Below are 15726 nucleotides of genomic sequence, written 5' to 3' on the forward strand. Positions count from 1 at the left end.
TTGGAAAAATCTTTATGGGGATCTTGAAACCACACCAAGGCATGGAAGTAAATCTTCACTTAAAGTAGGAGATACCGTAAGAATAAGTAAAGAAAAATTGCGATTTGAGAAAGGATATGAGCAGAATTGGACGAGAGAAATATTTACGATCCATAAAGTATTGCCCAGAAATCCCGTAGTTTATAAGCTAAAAGATCTCACTGGCGAAGTGTTAGACGGGACGTTTTACTCACAAGAGCTTCAGAAAATGAAAGATTCCGGGTATTATCCCATCGAAAAGATACTAAAGACAAGACGACGATTAGGAAGGACGGAATATTTTGTTAAGTTTCAAGGCTATCCTGAAAAATTCAATGCATGGGTGAATGATGTGAAAGGGATATAAAACAGTGCTGTACTTACTCCTTCATTCAGTCACAAACATGTCATTCTACGTGACGCTTATCAGTGACAGCTCTTGTCGCTTCTTCCCTGAGAATAAAACTTCCCATTTTATTACGCAGCTTCCCGCAAGTATTCATTTGAGTCATCATGAATGGGAAGTAGGTTTAACAGATATTATATACCCTCATTCGTGGTATAACATCAGGTCGGACAATAATTTATTCGGATTTGACTTAGGCGATGGAGTGGTACAAGGGCGGCGAATACCTCCTGGGTGTTATGAAACAGTCCCAGATCTCTTGAAAGCTATGGTTTTAACGACATTCAAAAATAAAATAGAATTTCACTATCATCCTGTAACAAAACGAGTGACAATCAAACAAAAGAAGGTGGGAAAGTCATTCTTCACACAGGCATAGCAGAACTCTTAGGTTTTCATGTCGGAGAATTTAATGGAACGGTACAGAGTCCTTTTATAGCCGATCCAGCAGCTTCCTTTCCCGTCATGTATGTGTATTGTGATTTCGTAGAGCCACAAATCGTGGGTGATGTCAAAGTTCCTCTGTTAAAAATTATCAAAGTAGAAGGAAGAGATGGTGAAATGGTTAATGTTCATTATACGAGACTTCACTACTTACTTGTCATACGACAACATTTTCAAACAATTGAAATAGATTTGCGTCTACACTCTGGTGAATTCGTTCCTTTTGAACGAGGCATGGCATACATCGTGCTGCATTTTCGCATGAAACAAATTGTATAAATACTGCATGACATTAACGTACATTGTCATTTGTGTACAAAACGTAAATCATGCTTGTTCCTTACACTTGCTGTCCGAAAAAATTTGAAGACTATTATGTCGGACAAACCGGAAACGGTATGCCCTTTTATCAAGGACTGTCTCTGCAAAAGGAACACCGCCTTGGTGGTTTTTTCGCAAAACTTTTCCGCACTGCACTGCCTTTCCTGAGAAGTGGAGTTAAAACAATCGGAAAAGAGGCTTTACGAACTGGAGCCATGATCACTAATGATGTATTAGCTGGTGAGAAATTAGAACACTCAGCTAAAACAAGAGGCAAAGAAGTTGGGAAATTGTTAGCTAAGAAAGCTTTTAAAAAGGCGGATGAAATGATTGGCCACGGAAGGTTTAAAAGGAAGCGCAAAGCCTATAAACCAGTCATTCGAGCCAAAGTCAAGAAAGTTAAAGGACGTGATATTTTTGACTCTCAGTCAGAATGGCTTACCTGTTGAAAGATTCTCCTGAATGCGCTAAATCTGAGCTTAATTTATTTACTTTACCACCCACGCAAACAGTTATTGAAAGAGGCTAGTGGATAGAATATCACCCTGTTGCGAATGCATCTGATGGTAGCCCAATAGAATTTAACATTTCTGGGACTGGTGACGATTATTTGGACTTGTCACAGAATCTATTATTTGTTAAAGTTAAAATTGTGAACGGAAATGGAACTCTATTAACTAAAGAAAATGTGGGTCCAGTCAATTTATTTTTACATGCCCTGTTTTCCCAGGTGGATGTTAGCTTGAATGAAAGATTAATCTCTTCGAGCAACAACACTTATCCATACAGAGCAATTATTGAAAAAATTTAAACCACGGATATGAAGCAAAAACGTCACAGTTGTCCTCTGAATTGTTTTTTAAGGACACTGCAGGTCAAATGAATAACTATGATTTAACTGACGCAAAGAAGACCCTTAACGAAGGATTTGCTAAAAGAGCAAATATGTTTAAACTGAGTACTACAGTGGATATGATAGGGCGTCTGCATGTTGACATATTTCATCAAGATCGACTCATGCTTAATATGGTGGATATGAAAATCAAGCTTATACGAAGCAAACCAGAGTTTTGCTTATTGGGAGATGGTAACTTTAAAGTAGTCCTCGAGCAAGCATCGATGTTTGTACGGAAAGTTCGAGTCAGCCCTGGCGTAGTGTTGGGGCATGCTAAAAGCTTGGAGAAGACGACAGCCAAGTATCCTATTAACAGAGTTCTGTGTAAAGTATATTCCATTGCTGGAGGAAACATGAGTTTTGTGCAAGACAACATCTTTACTGGACAAATGCCAAAGCGCTTGGTCGTAGCCAGTGTTGACAACGATGCTTTTAATGGAAGCTATAAAAAGTCACCATTTGAATTCAAACACTATGATATTAACTTCATCGGAGTTTACATCGACGGACAACCGATGCCTCATAATCCATTGCAGCCTGATTTTACCAATAAAAACTATATTCCTGCATTTAACAATTTATTTTGCACTTCAGAAGATCGAGGACTTTATTTGTCAAGAGAAGAATTTCCCGACGGATACTGCTTATTTCATTTTGATTTGTCCCCTGACCTGTGTGATGTAGCTCATTTAAATCTCGTTCGACACAGTAATTTAAGACTGGAACTTAAATTTAAAGTGCCTCTACCTCAAACCATTTCCTTAATGGTGTATGCCGAATTTGAAAATTTGATTGAAATCAACAAAGCTAGAAACATCTTGTACGATTTCGGTAACTAATGAATTCTTTGGATATTCGCAGAGTATTGCTTCGGCATCGCTATGCGTCAAGATATTTTGTGGAGTTTTTCCTTGTGATAAGATTCCTTGCATTACATCGTTTCCTGCTGCAATAGATGTTAATACTGATAAGCATACTGAACCAGGAACTCACTGGATTGCCCTCTTTATAGAAAACCCTCAAACAGTTGAATTTTTTGACTCCTATGGTTTATCTCCTCAAGCCTATGGCAATCATATTACAAGATTTGTGAAGGAATATGGACATGTAAAATGGAATCAAGTACCTCTTCAAAGTTTGACTTCAAATGTGTGTGGACAATATTGTATTTACTATCTAACCAAGAGATGTCAAGGTTTATGTATGGATATCATTGTGAAAACTTTATTTCAGAAAACCAGTGATTTTCAATTGCATCAATATGTTAAAAAGAAATTTGGTGTAAATATGATTTTTAAAAAATAATTAATGTTCTTTTTATTTTTAATTTAGAGTTTGTTTATTGTGTTTATACTTTTTTTTGTCATCACACAATACTTTTTCCTGCAAAGCAATAACATATCTGGAAATTTTTTTTCTCTCTTTCTGTAAATAAATGTTTATTCTATTTAATTTTTATGCAAGTATTTTCTTTATCAGCGGTTACATTTTTTTCCTTGTAGATTTTTTTGTCATTAAGCTTTTTATTTTTAAATTCTTTGCATTTGACTAAAAGTATTTTTTTTTCCTTTCTTTCCTTTTTTCATCTAAGGGTAATTCTCTTTTTTATAATCGAAAAAACAGATTAAAAAAAAATAGTAACACATTGAAGACACTATTTTTTTATTTTTAACTCATATTTATTAAACACAAAGCAAAAATTTACAAATAATTTTTCCAGCCATGTGGCTTTGCATACATTTTCTTCTGTCGATTAACAACGAGCTTGGTTACAGGTGGTTTTGCATACATAGTTTTCTGTCTTTTAACAACAGGCTTGGTAACACTTTTTTTCAAATACTTGTTCTGAATAAACTCGGATGGTAAGTTTACATTTTCTAATGCATTCAAGAATGCTTCATGTCCAACTGGCGTCCCTTTTCTAGAACGCAGTAAAAAAGTGACCAATTGCGTAATGTTTGAATTTGGTATAGTTTGACCTCGCACCAGAAGCTCATTTTTATCATTCCATGAAACAGTTGATTGGTTGTTCTTGAGGAATTCTAAAATCTTCAACGCTTGCTTTTTTGCTTTCTCTGGTGCCGCTTCCAAAATGTCTTTCAGAATTTCAGGAGGACCTCTTTCTTCGACCATTTCGGATTCCAGTGGTTTTGTAGAAGGAAACTTTACAAATTTTTGCAAAATTTGCAAGTACAACAGACGTTTTTCTTCATCCCCCAGGTCGCGGCGTAGTAAAATGGCGTTCATCTCTTTATCAAGTGTAGATAAATGTTCTGAAGCAAGTTGCTGCGTTTGGTCCTCGGGTAACAACACATATTTCTTAGCATTATCCATGAATGAGCGAAGATAAAACAGAGAGTGCTGCAGGTATTAAAATACTTAGGAAACCGTTTCCTTTTTGAACGAGGATGCGTCGTTTCTTGAACAAGGGAACTTTCTGCTGCGCTAACACTCGCAGAGTCCTTTTATATGGTCTCAGTCTTTTCAGCCGTTGTTTACTGAATGGGATGTTGCCGCATAATAAATTCTTACAGCATTCACATAGTGCTTTTATAACACTATTGGGAGCTTTTCTCAACAGCGCAGTACAAAGTTTGCTGTTTTTTAAAAGCCGGAGCTGCTCTAAATTTTGTTGCGCAAAAGATGACATTCTGCTTTCAAATGACGTATTTGGTGGTGTGTACTGATTATTTATAGAAAATTGGCGTATGCAGCCGCTTTTGCCAAAGCACAGTGCTTAAAGGAAGGGGGATGCACAGGACAAAAAATAAAATTGCTTTCTAATTCATGAAATTTAGGGCAACCAACATCATTTAAATCCAATACTTTTTTCCAGACAACTTTCCAAAAAATTTGCACTTCTCCAAACCTTTAACGTATATGTCAGTAAAAGAAACAAATAACATAGTCAGAATGTGACGTAGTACTTTGTAAGGTAATTCGCCGCTTTCCCAAGACATTCCATGTAAGTTTCGGATTATCCAAGAATAAACTTTTCTGTTTTCTGTATGATAATTCTTCCGAGGGTCGAGGAGGTAAGAAGGACCAACGGCCATGGTAATTGTGATTCACAGAGTAAAATGCAAGCTCCTTAATAACATAGCTATGTGGGGCAAATTGAAAGCCCTCAAAATCAACTACAACAGCAGACATGTTCCCTCTTCCTGTTTATACACCATAAATGACTAACGAGGCTCGTACGCGTAATTTATATCTCCGGGAAAAAATCCTGTGCGCATGCGTAAACGTCATGAGTTTCGGGTCTAAAGTCTAGAAAAAGGTATCCGTATGCGAGACTTGTGGCATCGTTGAATATTTCTAGAAAAGCCTTAACTTTGCCTGGAAACATTTGGCGAGCAAGATGAGTAATTTGACTTTTATCTCTAGGATTTTTGCACAGCACTAAATAATGCGAGTTTAAGTTGATTGTTCGCATTTCCGTACTTTTATAAAAAATATTTTGAACAATGAATATGCAACTAATATTTCTATGGTGACTTCCTTTCATGAAAAGTTTGGTCAACCGCGAATCGTTTCCTAGTTCTGACATTAAATCATCAATCACAATAACAACATCTTGTACAGTATTTAAATGAGAGGGTAACCCTTCGACAAATTCAATATTTTTCATTTTATTAAACAAGGGTTGATAGACTCCATAGCAGTAAATAATCTTCTGAGGCTGTGGCTTGAACATGTTTTCTTCGAGCAAGCGCTTTACGAAAACAGTTTTGCCAGAGCCAGTGGGACCTGAAATCATACATGTGGAAGGATGTTTCAAGTACGGGAACTCCATTTTGAATAAATGTCTCACGCGTGTACAAAGCTTTTAATACCTTAAATAAAAGAGAAAAATTTACCACCTTATATAGAAATCCAGTTGTCCTGAAAAAAGAAAAGTTTGCCCAGAAAGGGTCTTTTTCTGTGTGGCCCTGAAAAGGGCCTTTGTTTTTTCGTGGCTCTGAAAAGAACCTTTTTTTGTTGTGAGTCCAAAAGACTATTTGCAATGTAAACATTCCAATTCATGTTAATTTGGGTGGCCCTGAAAAGGGCCTTTTTCTTTCTTTTTTCTTGCTTCTGGGACTGGAATCCACTTTGCCTTTTTAAAAGCCGAAGGGGACTGTAGAAACATTTTCTTTTATGACGCGTTTGTCATATACAATTCTATAAAATTTACTTTCCGGCTTGTTTAGTACCTTCCTTCATTTTGGATCTCGTGTTATTTTTCGGTCGTTATGAGTTTCAATTTTTGAACTGTAGTCTAATTCACTGATGATCGCTTTCAAACTATGAAAGTTTAAAACTAACGAATTTTTAAAATTAAGAGTAAAACCTCTAATTTTGCAATATGTGTTCCCGGAAGCCGTCTCATATGCGTAATTCTTGGGTCCTCCTGTAAGAGAGCAAAAAATATTAACAGGAAAAATTTTAAATGGAGTAATTACGAAAAAAAGTGGATAAGATAAAGAAAATACCTGAGACGAATGTTTTTATTGTGTCCCCATTTAATTCATCAGTGAAGTCACCGAGAAAATTACCCAAGGGGGGATCATTTGAGCCATTACTTGCATAAATTATTGAGTCTGTGTCGTGGTACAACACAGACTCCCCCAACTTATCCATTTCTTCATAAAGTTTGAGTCTGGTCCAAGCTGTTGTGAAAATTGCAATAAAATGTTTGCTGAAATGTCTTCTGTGACAAAATCTTCCACCATTTTATATTGTATGGCCGCAATTTCTGGTGTAGGAAAATAGACATCTTGTACCTGTACAACAAACATAAAAATCAGGCATTCATTAACTCACGTTACGAACAATCATTAAAGAAAAATAGTAAGAAAAGGGAGAAAAAATTCAACTCTTACGTCTTTTGTGGAATCCAAGAAAAGTTTGTTGAAATGTTCCACTGTATGGACGTACTCTAATTTGGATTTATTCATATTCATTCCCCATCTGTAAACAAAAGAGCAAGTTATTAGTTTTATGTTCATTTACATGTAGTATGATTAAAACAATGAAAAAAAATAATGCTCACCTCCCCCAAAAGCTGTTCAATGCTAATTTTGCTACCTGCCGTCGACCAGGGTTTATCATCACAGACGAAGGATCTAAATGTACCCCTTCTTTCTCTGCATACTGGCGAATATATTGTTCTTTCTCTTTATCAGTCACACACTCTACAGGCCAGCCACTGCTTTCCTGTTTAATCTTGAAAAAGAGATCAATATAGGTTTTAAATAAGGAATCTGTCGAAGATTCAAAATGATAAACTTCGTAAATCTAAAGTGGAAAAAAAAGAAACATGTTAGCCTATTTGCTCTAAACAATACTCTCGCCACTTTTTTATACAAAAAAAAAAATCTTACTTCCATGACTTTGTATCCTTTTTTTATTGCCAGCTTCAGTTCTTCTGCGCACCAGGTCCCTAACAATGCGCGGTCTTCATCTTGATGAGTACAGTTTTCTTGACTCATGTTCTCAGTACAGGATCGACACAAGGGAAACATTAATTTATCTTTGCATCTGTTCGGAAGTACTGGTAAAAACAATCCTCTTGGTGCTAAAACTTTGCATTTGATTATTCCAAAATATTTGCAAGGATCATCAAAGTTTTCAGTTATAATAGTGGGATTACCCACTGGGTAACGACAGTACTTATTCACCTGAAAAGTTTAAAAAATAATGATTAGAAAGAAGTGGAGGGAGAAATATATTAAGTTAACAGAGAAAAGTTAAGAAACTTACCCATGGATAGAGAGAAGTAAAGTCTACGTATTTTACTATCCCTTCGTAATACATACGTATAGCATTCGTACGCCCTCCAAAAAAAGCATCACGAGGTTTTAAGCGATCTTGAACTTCATGACATTTGATAAAAGACTGTAATTCTTCATTTATCTTCACTTCGTTTTTGAAGTCGTGCTCCCAATTTTAAACTACTTTGAATCCCATGGATTTTAGTTTGGCAGTAGTTTCTTGAGTTTTTTCGTACAAACTGCTCATCGAAACTCCAGAAAGTGGATTTGTCACACTGTTGTCATAACACGATGGGCACTCATGAAAAAAACAACCCTAGAAAGAGAAATTATGTATGAAGGAAAAAACGTTTTTTATATGGAAAATCCAATTACTATTTGTTTTTTAAATATAAAGTCCTGGAAAAAAAAAACTTACACGATATTGATAGACTGTCTTCAAACTTTCGCAATAACCATCTACCAAAATACCGCTCCATTTCTTTTCTCCCAACCCGTTTAAAGCATGAGCTATACAAATGCCTTCTTTGGTTGCCCCATAGTCTAACCATCTAATGGCATCTGCACTATAATTCGTAGAATTAATATAGCCTCGTAAGGGAACCATGGCATTGGGCGTGATATGTGATGACCGATACACTGCCATGCATGCCGATGCAATAGTGATGTAGCTAAAGAAAAAAAATATCAAAGTTAAAAAACTAAAAGCAAATCTCGAAAATAAAAAAGTGTAGATATGTTTAGAAAAACAAAACATACGTACCAAAATGGATCCACATTTGCAACCTCCAAAAACTGTTTACGGAACTCTAAACAACAGCGACGTAGTATGTTTACATCAGAACTAAAAAACAGAATAATAATAGTATTAGACAAAAGAAAATACAATAAAAAGGGGAAATATTTAATTAATTTTTAAAGATTGCTTACCGACAGTAGGCCAGGATTTCTTCTTGAAATTTAAACTCTTCTTCTGCGTGCTCGCGGTACCAGGAGAGAAACGACTCTCGGACAGAAGATGACATAGTATCGGGGCTGTAAAATCTTTGCTCGGGCATTTTTCCTACATAATTTTGACTTTCACACACATTAAAAAGATCCCGAAAGAACCCCTTCTTCTGCTCTGTCATTCCGAAGCACGACGGAAGCTTCGATAGAGCCATTGGTAAAAAGTTGAACGAGTCAATGACCCCCAAGTTGAGACACTTGAGAGTAATGGACATCGCTTTTGATCCACATGGAATTACATCTGGTGTCAAACCTTGTTCTAATAGCCAGCTTAACACAAACTGCCCATCGAATCTAAAAAAAATTAATAATTAACTGATGTAGGAAAACAACAAGAGAAACATTTACTTGTGAAAGATTATACTTACCATTTCATGTTATGAGCAATAGCTGTATACCCCTTATGCTCTGGTGAATATAACCATGCACAAAAATGTTGACAAGCGCTGTATCCTTTAAAAATCATTTCTTCACCACCTGCGTACTGAGCGACAGCAAAGTTGACTTTATGCTCCCCCGAAGACTGGTCTGTCTCAAAATCAAAGAAAATGAGCTTTTCGGAGGAAGGCTTCGACTCTATGGGGCGTAAATAACACCGGTGTTCACTAGCTATGACGTAGTCATTGCAGCTTGGACATTTGGTGGTTCCGCATACATGCTTATCCTTTGCGCATTCTCGCCGCAAAATGACTTTACAACATTTTCTACATTGATACATCTAAAAAGAATAAATCAAGAAATCAAAATAAACACACTGATGTTCCTTTAAAATAAGGCTTGTGCAAAATGTACGAGTCCTTGATCTGCAACCATTTTTTGATTTCCTTTGTCTTTACGCGTCCTTTTAAAGCACGATGTAAAGCATTCACACCTCCAAAACTTCCTGGAACTTGAGGATCCCGATACAGAGGAGTCAAAACCTTGTCCATCACAGCAACGATTATGATCAATCCGTACGTTAAAGTTAATATCGACTTAATGAGGTAAAAATATTTGGGCACCTCTTTTTATACGACTATTATATAAGTATGCCAGAAAACTCACAACGTTTCTATACTTTGTTACAATAAAAAAAGATGCTCAGACAAGTAACAGTAAAAACTTACTCCTTTTTCAAAAAACTCATTAATAACTCATTTTTCACAAAAAATTTGAGTCGTTGCTTTCATCATACTCCTTGTAGTTAAAATTGAATAAACTACTCTTGACTTTCATCATCGAATTTAATGCAAATAAATGCTTTGGGTGATAGTCAGCTGTGCTTGTATATAACCTTTAAATCGTTTGTTCTTCGTAAGTTTCCACAGCCGAGCGGTCTTGCGTGTCAGCAAAACCGTCGACTGTGGAAACTTTATGCCCCAGGATCAAATCAAACAAAAAAGAAACATTTTTTATTTCAAGAAAATAAATAAATAAAGTAAATACATATTCAGAAAAAAGTCATAAAAATAATCCGATAGATGCACCACCATCTTTCAACCATTTAAATTATTTTCCATAATATTTCAACATTCCTTTTTTTTCCTTAGAAAACAAACCCTCTCTTGAAAAATAGATTCGCAATTAAGCAGTTTTATCATTCATTATCACTAGATGGCGCCACCAGCATATCTTCTCAATTAAGTTCACACTTTCAGTTAAGCTTCCTGTCATGGCCTTAGTCTCCGATAGATGGCGCCACTACTGAATGTTATCCATTTAAAGCTTTATTATCCTTCCCAAGTACCTGCCTTGTCCGGGCTACTGGTTAGCGCATCCTCGTTCGGAGCGAAAGGTCCCGGGTTCAAATCCCAGTTAGAGCATTTTAGAATATTACTCTCGCTAATATTTCAGAATAATTTCAATAAATTTAATTAGGCTAATTACCCAATTAAAGAAAACAAATTAATTAAATTATGCCATTCAAGCACAGGCACGAATGAACATGTTCTGTGACGTAGTACAAGATGGCGTCGTTCATGACGTCATAGATGACGTCATCATACCCCCGTGCAAGATTACAAGAAATCAGTGACGTCATCCTAAAAATACCCCCATGAAAGATTACAAAAAAAATAACGTGACCCGTCACGTGACGACCACGCCCCCTCTTCCGACCACGCCCACTGTTGAGTTGTTTCCCTCTTTCTCTGGCCTAGAGTGGCCTACTTACTACTGTCATGGTGTATACTGCGCCATTGTAAATTTTAGGAGAGGTTGTTTTCAGGGGTATTTTCCTCCTTTTTGGGGATATTGCTTTTGGGAGGTGTTTGCGATATTTAGGGGAGGGTGCGCCCTTGCACTTGGTTGGCTCCCATGAATCAAACACGTTTGAAGCCGCATAGCAGCACAGAAAAGGTATGTCATTGAGAATAGTTCTGCTCGGTCTTTGTGGTGTAATTATGCACTCTCGTTTTTCCATGTTTTCTTCCTTAAACCTTTTCATCTGTAAATGGCTTCACACTATAACTGTATATAACTTGAAATTGGTTTTATGAGCTGAAATATTGAATATTTCTGTGGAAAGCTGCTTACCGATCTCTTCTTCATTAGTTTAACGCAAAATAACTTAATACAGGGTCTTTAAGGACTTCAATGTCAAACAATTTTCAGTAGGGATTGACTGAAACCCACTGCTCCCCTAACATCGTCATATTAAAACCTAGAATTTTGAGACTCTCAATGTCGAAAAAGTTCTGGGGAAAACTCTGAAGGCTCTTCCATCCTCTAACGTAATCAAGCATTAAAAAAAAGCATTTTTAGTTCATAAATTTTGAAAAAAAATCAGAGGAAGAGCATTTCTCTGCTTCCCTAACGTCTCAAAGGATTCAATGATTGCGGTTTTAGGGTATTCCAAAATTTAAAGAAAATTGAGGACAATCTCCTCCTAACATCCTCAGTGATGGAGAAAAATGTGTCAATAGCACTTCAATTTTGAGAATTTTCGGAGTAGGGTCTCCGTATCTTTACTGTTTCCATAGCGTTAGTAACAAAGACAGTCTAAAGTTGGGACTTGAAGATTTTAATTCCAAAGAACTTTTGAGTATGTTCCAAAGCCCCCTTTTCAATCACCTAGCATTTCCATAGATAGTCGAAAACTACAACATTTAACTACGATTTCTGGGGAATGTTCCGAAATCCACCCTTTTCATTTACGTAGACATAGCTTAGGATTTTGTTGTTTGAAATTTCCGTGGAAGAACTCTTTAATCCTTCTTTCACAAAGATAGCCTCAAAAAGACTTCAATTTTGATAAATACTTAGAGAAAGAACTCCAATCCTCTCGTTTCCTTTCCTCCTATCACCAAACAAAGCCTAAAGTTGCGTTTTTCGGACGTCAGTCACGATATTGTAAAGGTGAACCACCCGACTTCTTACGTTTTTCAAACTTCAATGTCGAAAATTTGTAGAGAGAGAAACCTTGAATCTTCCTTGTTCCATTAAAGTCTCATTTTTAACTTCGATCTCGGAAAATTTCTGGGAGCGAACCAGTTTCACCCTTTAACATCCTCAAAGACAGCCAAAATTTTACGCTAGTTAAGAAATATTTCGAGAGGGTCCTCATCGCCTCATTCTAGTAACGATATTAAAAATCACGATTTTTGAAAATGAATTTTGAAATTTTCTCTACGGATGAGCTTTGAAAACATTTGTTTTAATATAAGCTAAGTTTGCTCTCAGGAATTGGGCTCCATTAAACACCAGGTACGATGTGTTATCGGGCAACTACGCCCTCCCTTCCCCCTCAAACACACACTTAAAAAATATAGGGTCTGGTGGGGGAAAGTGGTCAATGGGGTAAAGTGGTCATTCGTCAAATAAATGGCTATAGCTAGGAAATAAATGTTCGAATGAATGTGAAAATTTTATTATAGAATAGGACAGTTAGAATCTACATTTTGAATACAAAATTTTACAACTGACAAAATTTTATTTGGTGAAAAAAAATATTTAGTGTGAATATGAAAAGTTTTTAAATCTAAACACCTCTTTTAACTTCCTTGGGAAATTTTGTTTGTTAAAATTATGAACAGATTGACTTTATAGGAAGCTTCCTACATGTCTCAAGAACTCTTACTCATTAGCAGTTAGCTGAATCTCTTTTAGATAATTTTTTAGAACAATTTAAGTAAGATGGGGTAAAGTGGTCATAACATTAGGCTTAAACAAGTACAGTAAAACCTGTAAAGTTGACCACCTGTCTATGTTGACCGCTTTTGTCAGGAACGGAATTTATCCTATCTTACATAATGAAGGAAAACCTCTCTATCTTGACCACCTCTCTATCTTGACCACCTGTCTATCTTGACCACTAATGTACACCAAATTTGGTTTGGAATATTGTAAAAAACCCTTCGTAAGTTGACCACTTGGTTTATTTTTTAAAACTTAATGTAGCAAATTATTTATTTTATATTATTATTTATTTTAAATCTTTCCAAGAATATTTTCGATGCCAGACCAGCATTTTACCAACTAAATAAAACAGCAGCATAACTAAACCTCCTTTTGAGTTTAACCACATGGGAAAACTACTAACAACCCTTTTATCCTCCAAACTTGTTTTTCTTTTCTTCTGTTTGAGATTGCCTTTTGTACTCTCTGTTCAAGGAAAACATGTGTCAGTAGAAAAGTACAAAGTATTTTTTTACAGTTGTAAAATTTTGTGGCAACACTGGAATTGTGCTAAAAGTAAAGTTACGTGCATTGCAGTATTTCTGGTGCAAGGGATTAAGAGATAGGACACATTTTCATTTTCAACTGCCTTTTTGAACAATGAGAGTCCATCTTGTTCTTTGTGTAATAGTTTTAGGTAAAATGGCTTCAAAAAGAAAGTTAGTTGAACTTGAGATTGATAAAAAGTATGAAATATTAAAATTAATTGAAATGGGTGAAATCCAGAGAAAATTAGCTGACACATATGGAAATTCTAAAACTAGTGTCTAATAAGTGCGCCAAACTTCAATAAGGAATTATTTTGTTGAACAGTAGATCATCACGGTTATGAATGTATATGAGAAAAAAAATAAAGCGAAAATTTTGTTATTTTTGAATAGCTATAAATTTTTAGGAACTATTAATATCAAATAAGTAACTTTTCATAAACAATAAGATATATATATATATATATATATATATATATATATATATATATATATATATATATATATATATATATATATATATATATATATATATATATATATATATATATATATATATATATATATATATATATATATATATATATATATATATATATATATATATATATATATATATATATATATATATATATATATATATATATATATATATATATATATATATATATTTTTTTTTTTTTTTTTTTTTTTTTTTTTTTTAAATCAATTTACAGAAATTTTAAATTTGCATGACACATAATACGTCAATCTGGGAAAATTATCTTTAAAAATATTTGAATAACATTTTAAATTTTTGTTTCAAAGTAATGTTAAACAATGAAAATGAGTTGAACAGAAAGAGTAAGTGTCAATTAGTCAAAAAATGAATACATGATGCAAGAAATGATAAAAAAAAAAACTTTATAAGTTGACCACCTGTCTAAGTTGACCACCAAAGTACTGCACCGCAAGTGGTCACCTTACACAGGTTTCACTGTATTGTTCTTCTAATGCCACTTAATTGTTAAGTATAAGACAGATATAAATTAAATAGTAATTTTACTTAATATGTATTGTTTTTTACAGTAAACGGGGTTACATTTACGAGTATATGCATATGCATACGCATTTACTCGTGTAGGCACGTATATAGACGTAAGTATTCACATAAATGCAACAATAAATACGCATATGAGTATCTGCAAATATTTTTAATTTATACAGATATACATTCGACTTTACGAGTATAAGTGGCTATATACCTGTAAACACTTATATACTCACGTAGACACGAATATACGCGTACGTAATCGACTAGATATTTACATACAAGCATATAATATACAATTAAACAGGGTGAGTTTAAACTTTTAGGCAAATTATTAAAATGTGTAAGAGGGGAGGATAAGAAGCAAGAATCGTAAGGAACATATGGTCACAAACACAATGCTGACGCGCTACATGCACGCAAAGCCAGAAACTGATGGATGCAAAACAAGTCACAAATTTATATATTTCACACAACAGAAAAATTCACACAACATTTTAGGTCTCAAGAAAGTTTTAAAGCGATTGATGAAATTTGCGGCCTGCAGCTGTAATACATGTGCGTCGCAATCGCAAAGCACTCTCTGTTGCAATAACGAGACTTTTGAAAAAGTTTCATCTGTCTATGCGCCTTTGTCGCGATGCTTGTATTAGAGCTACTAGAGGCCATAACCTTTAACAACTGCTCTAAATATTTCTTAAAAAGTAAAGCGTTGGGTAAAATCATCTTTGTGCAACAAAATTGCGATTTGTTTGCATCCATCCGTTTCTGGTTTTGTGTGCATGTAGCGCGTCAGCGAACGTAAGTTCCTTATAATTCTTTGCTTCGTATCCTCCCCTTTCAAACTCCTTAGATTTTTGCCCAAGAGCTTTTGCTCATTCTGCAGGCACACATGTATATAAGCTTATATACTCGTGTATACATACATGTACTGGTGTATACACGTAAGTGTACGTATATACGTCTATACAGGTATATAATCGTGTTTGTACGTATGCATACGTATATACTCGTGCTTCACAATATATATATATATATATATGTAAGTAGACACGTACAAACACGCACTGGATGTATCCACGAATTAACTCGTGATACCCGTGTATGTGTGTATGTACACTTATATATGCGTGTATACGTATACTATACACGTATATACTCATGTATGCACGTATGTACTCGAAATACAAGTGCATACACGCATA

General features: G+C 35.1%; 2 protein-coding genes across 2 annotated transcripts; one reads left to right on the forward strand and one right to left on the reverse strand.

The window, feature by feature from the left end:
• The first annotated feature begins 2068 nt into the window (after positions 1-2068).
• On the forward strand, positions 2069-3328 carry LOC129218924 (uncharacterized protein F54H12.2-like). The gene is made up of 3 exons (XM_054853245.1): positions 2069-2915; positions 3040-3219; positions 3318-3328. Exons 1-3 carry the CDS (start codon positions 2069-2071, stop codon positions 3326-3328), a joined length of 1038 nt encoding a protein of 345 aa, XP_054709220.1.
• A 3330-nt stretch (positions 3329-6658) lies between these two features.
• LOC129218925 (uncharacterized) lies at positions 6659-7591 on the reverse strand. Its single transcript, XM_054853246.1, has 4 exons — positions 7451-7591; positions 7120-7364; positions 6950-7037; positions 6659-6850 (listed from the first exon to the last, which is right to left on the reverse strand). Exons 1-4 carry the CDS (start codon positions 7589-7591, stop codon positions 6659-6661), a joined length of 666 nt encoding a protein of 221 aa, XP_054709221.1.
• Positions 7592-15726: the final 8135 nt, after the last annotated feature.

Source organism: Uloborus diversus, chromosome 3 (genome assembly GCF_026930045.1).
Source record: "Uloborus diversus isolate 005 chromosome 3, Udiv.v.3.1, whole genome shotgun sequence".
Classification (NCBI taxonomy): Eukaryota; Metazoa; Arthropoda; class Arachnida; order Araneae; family Uloboridae; genus Uloborus; species Uloborus diversus.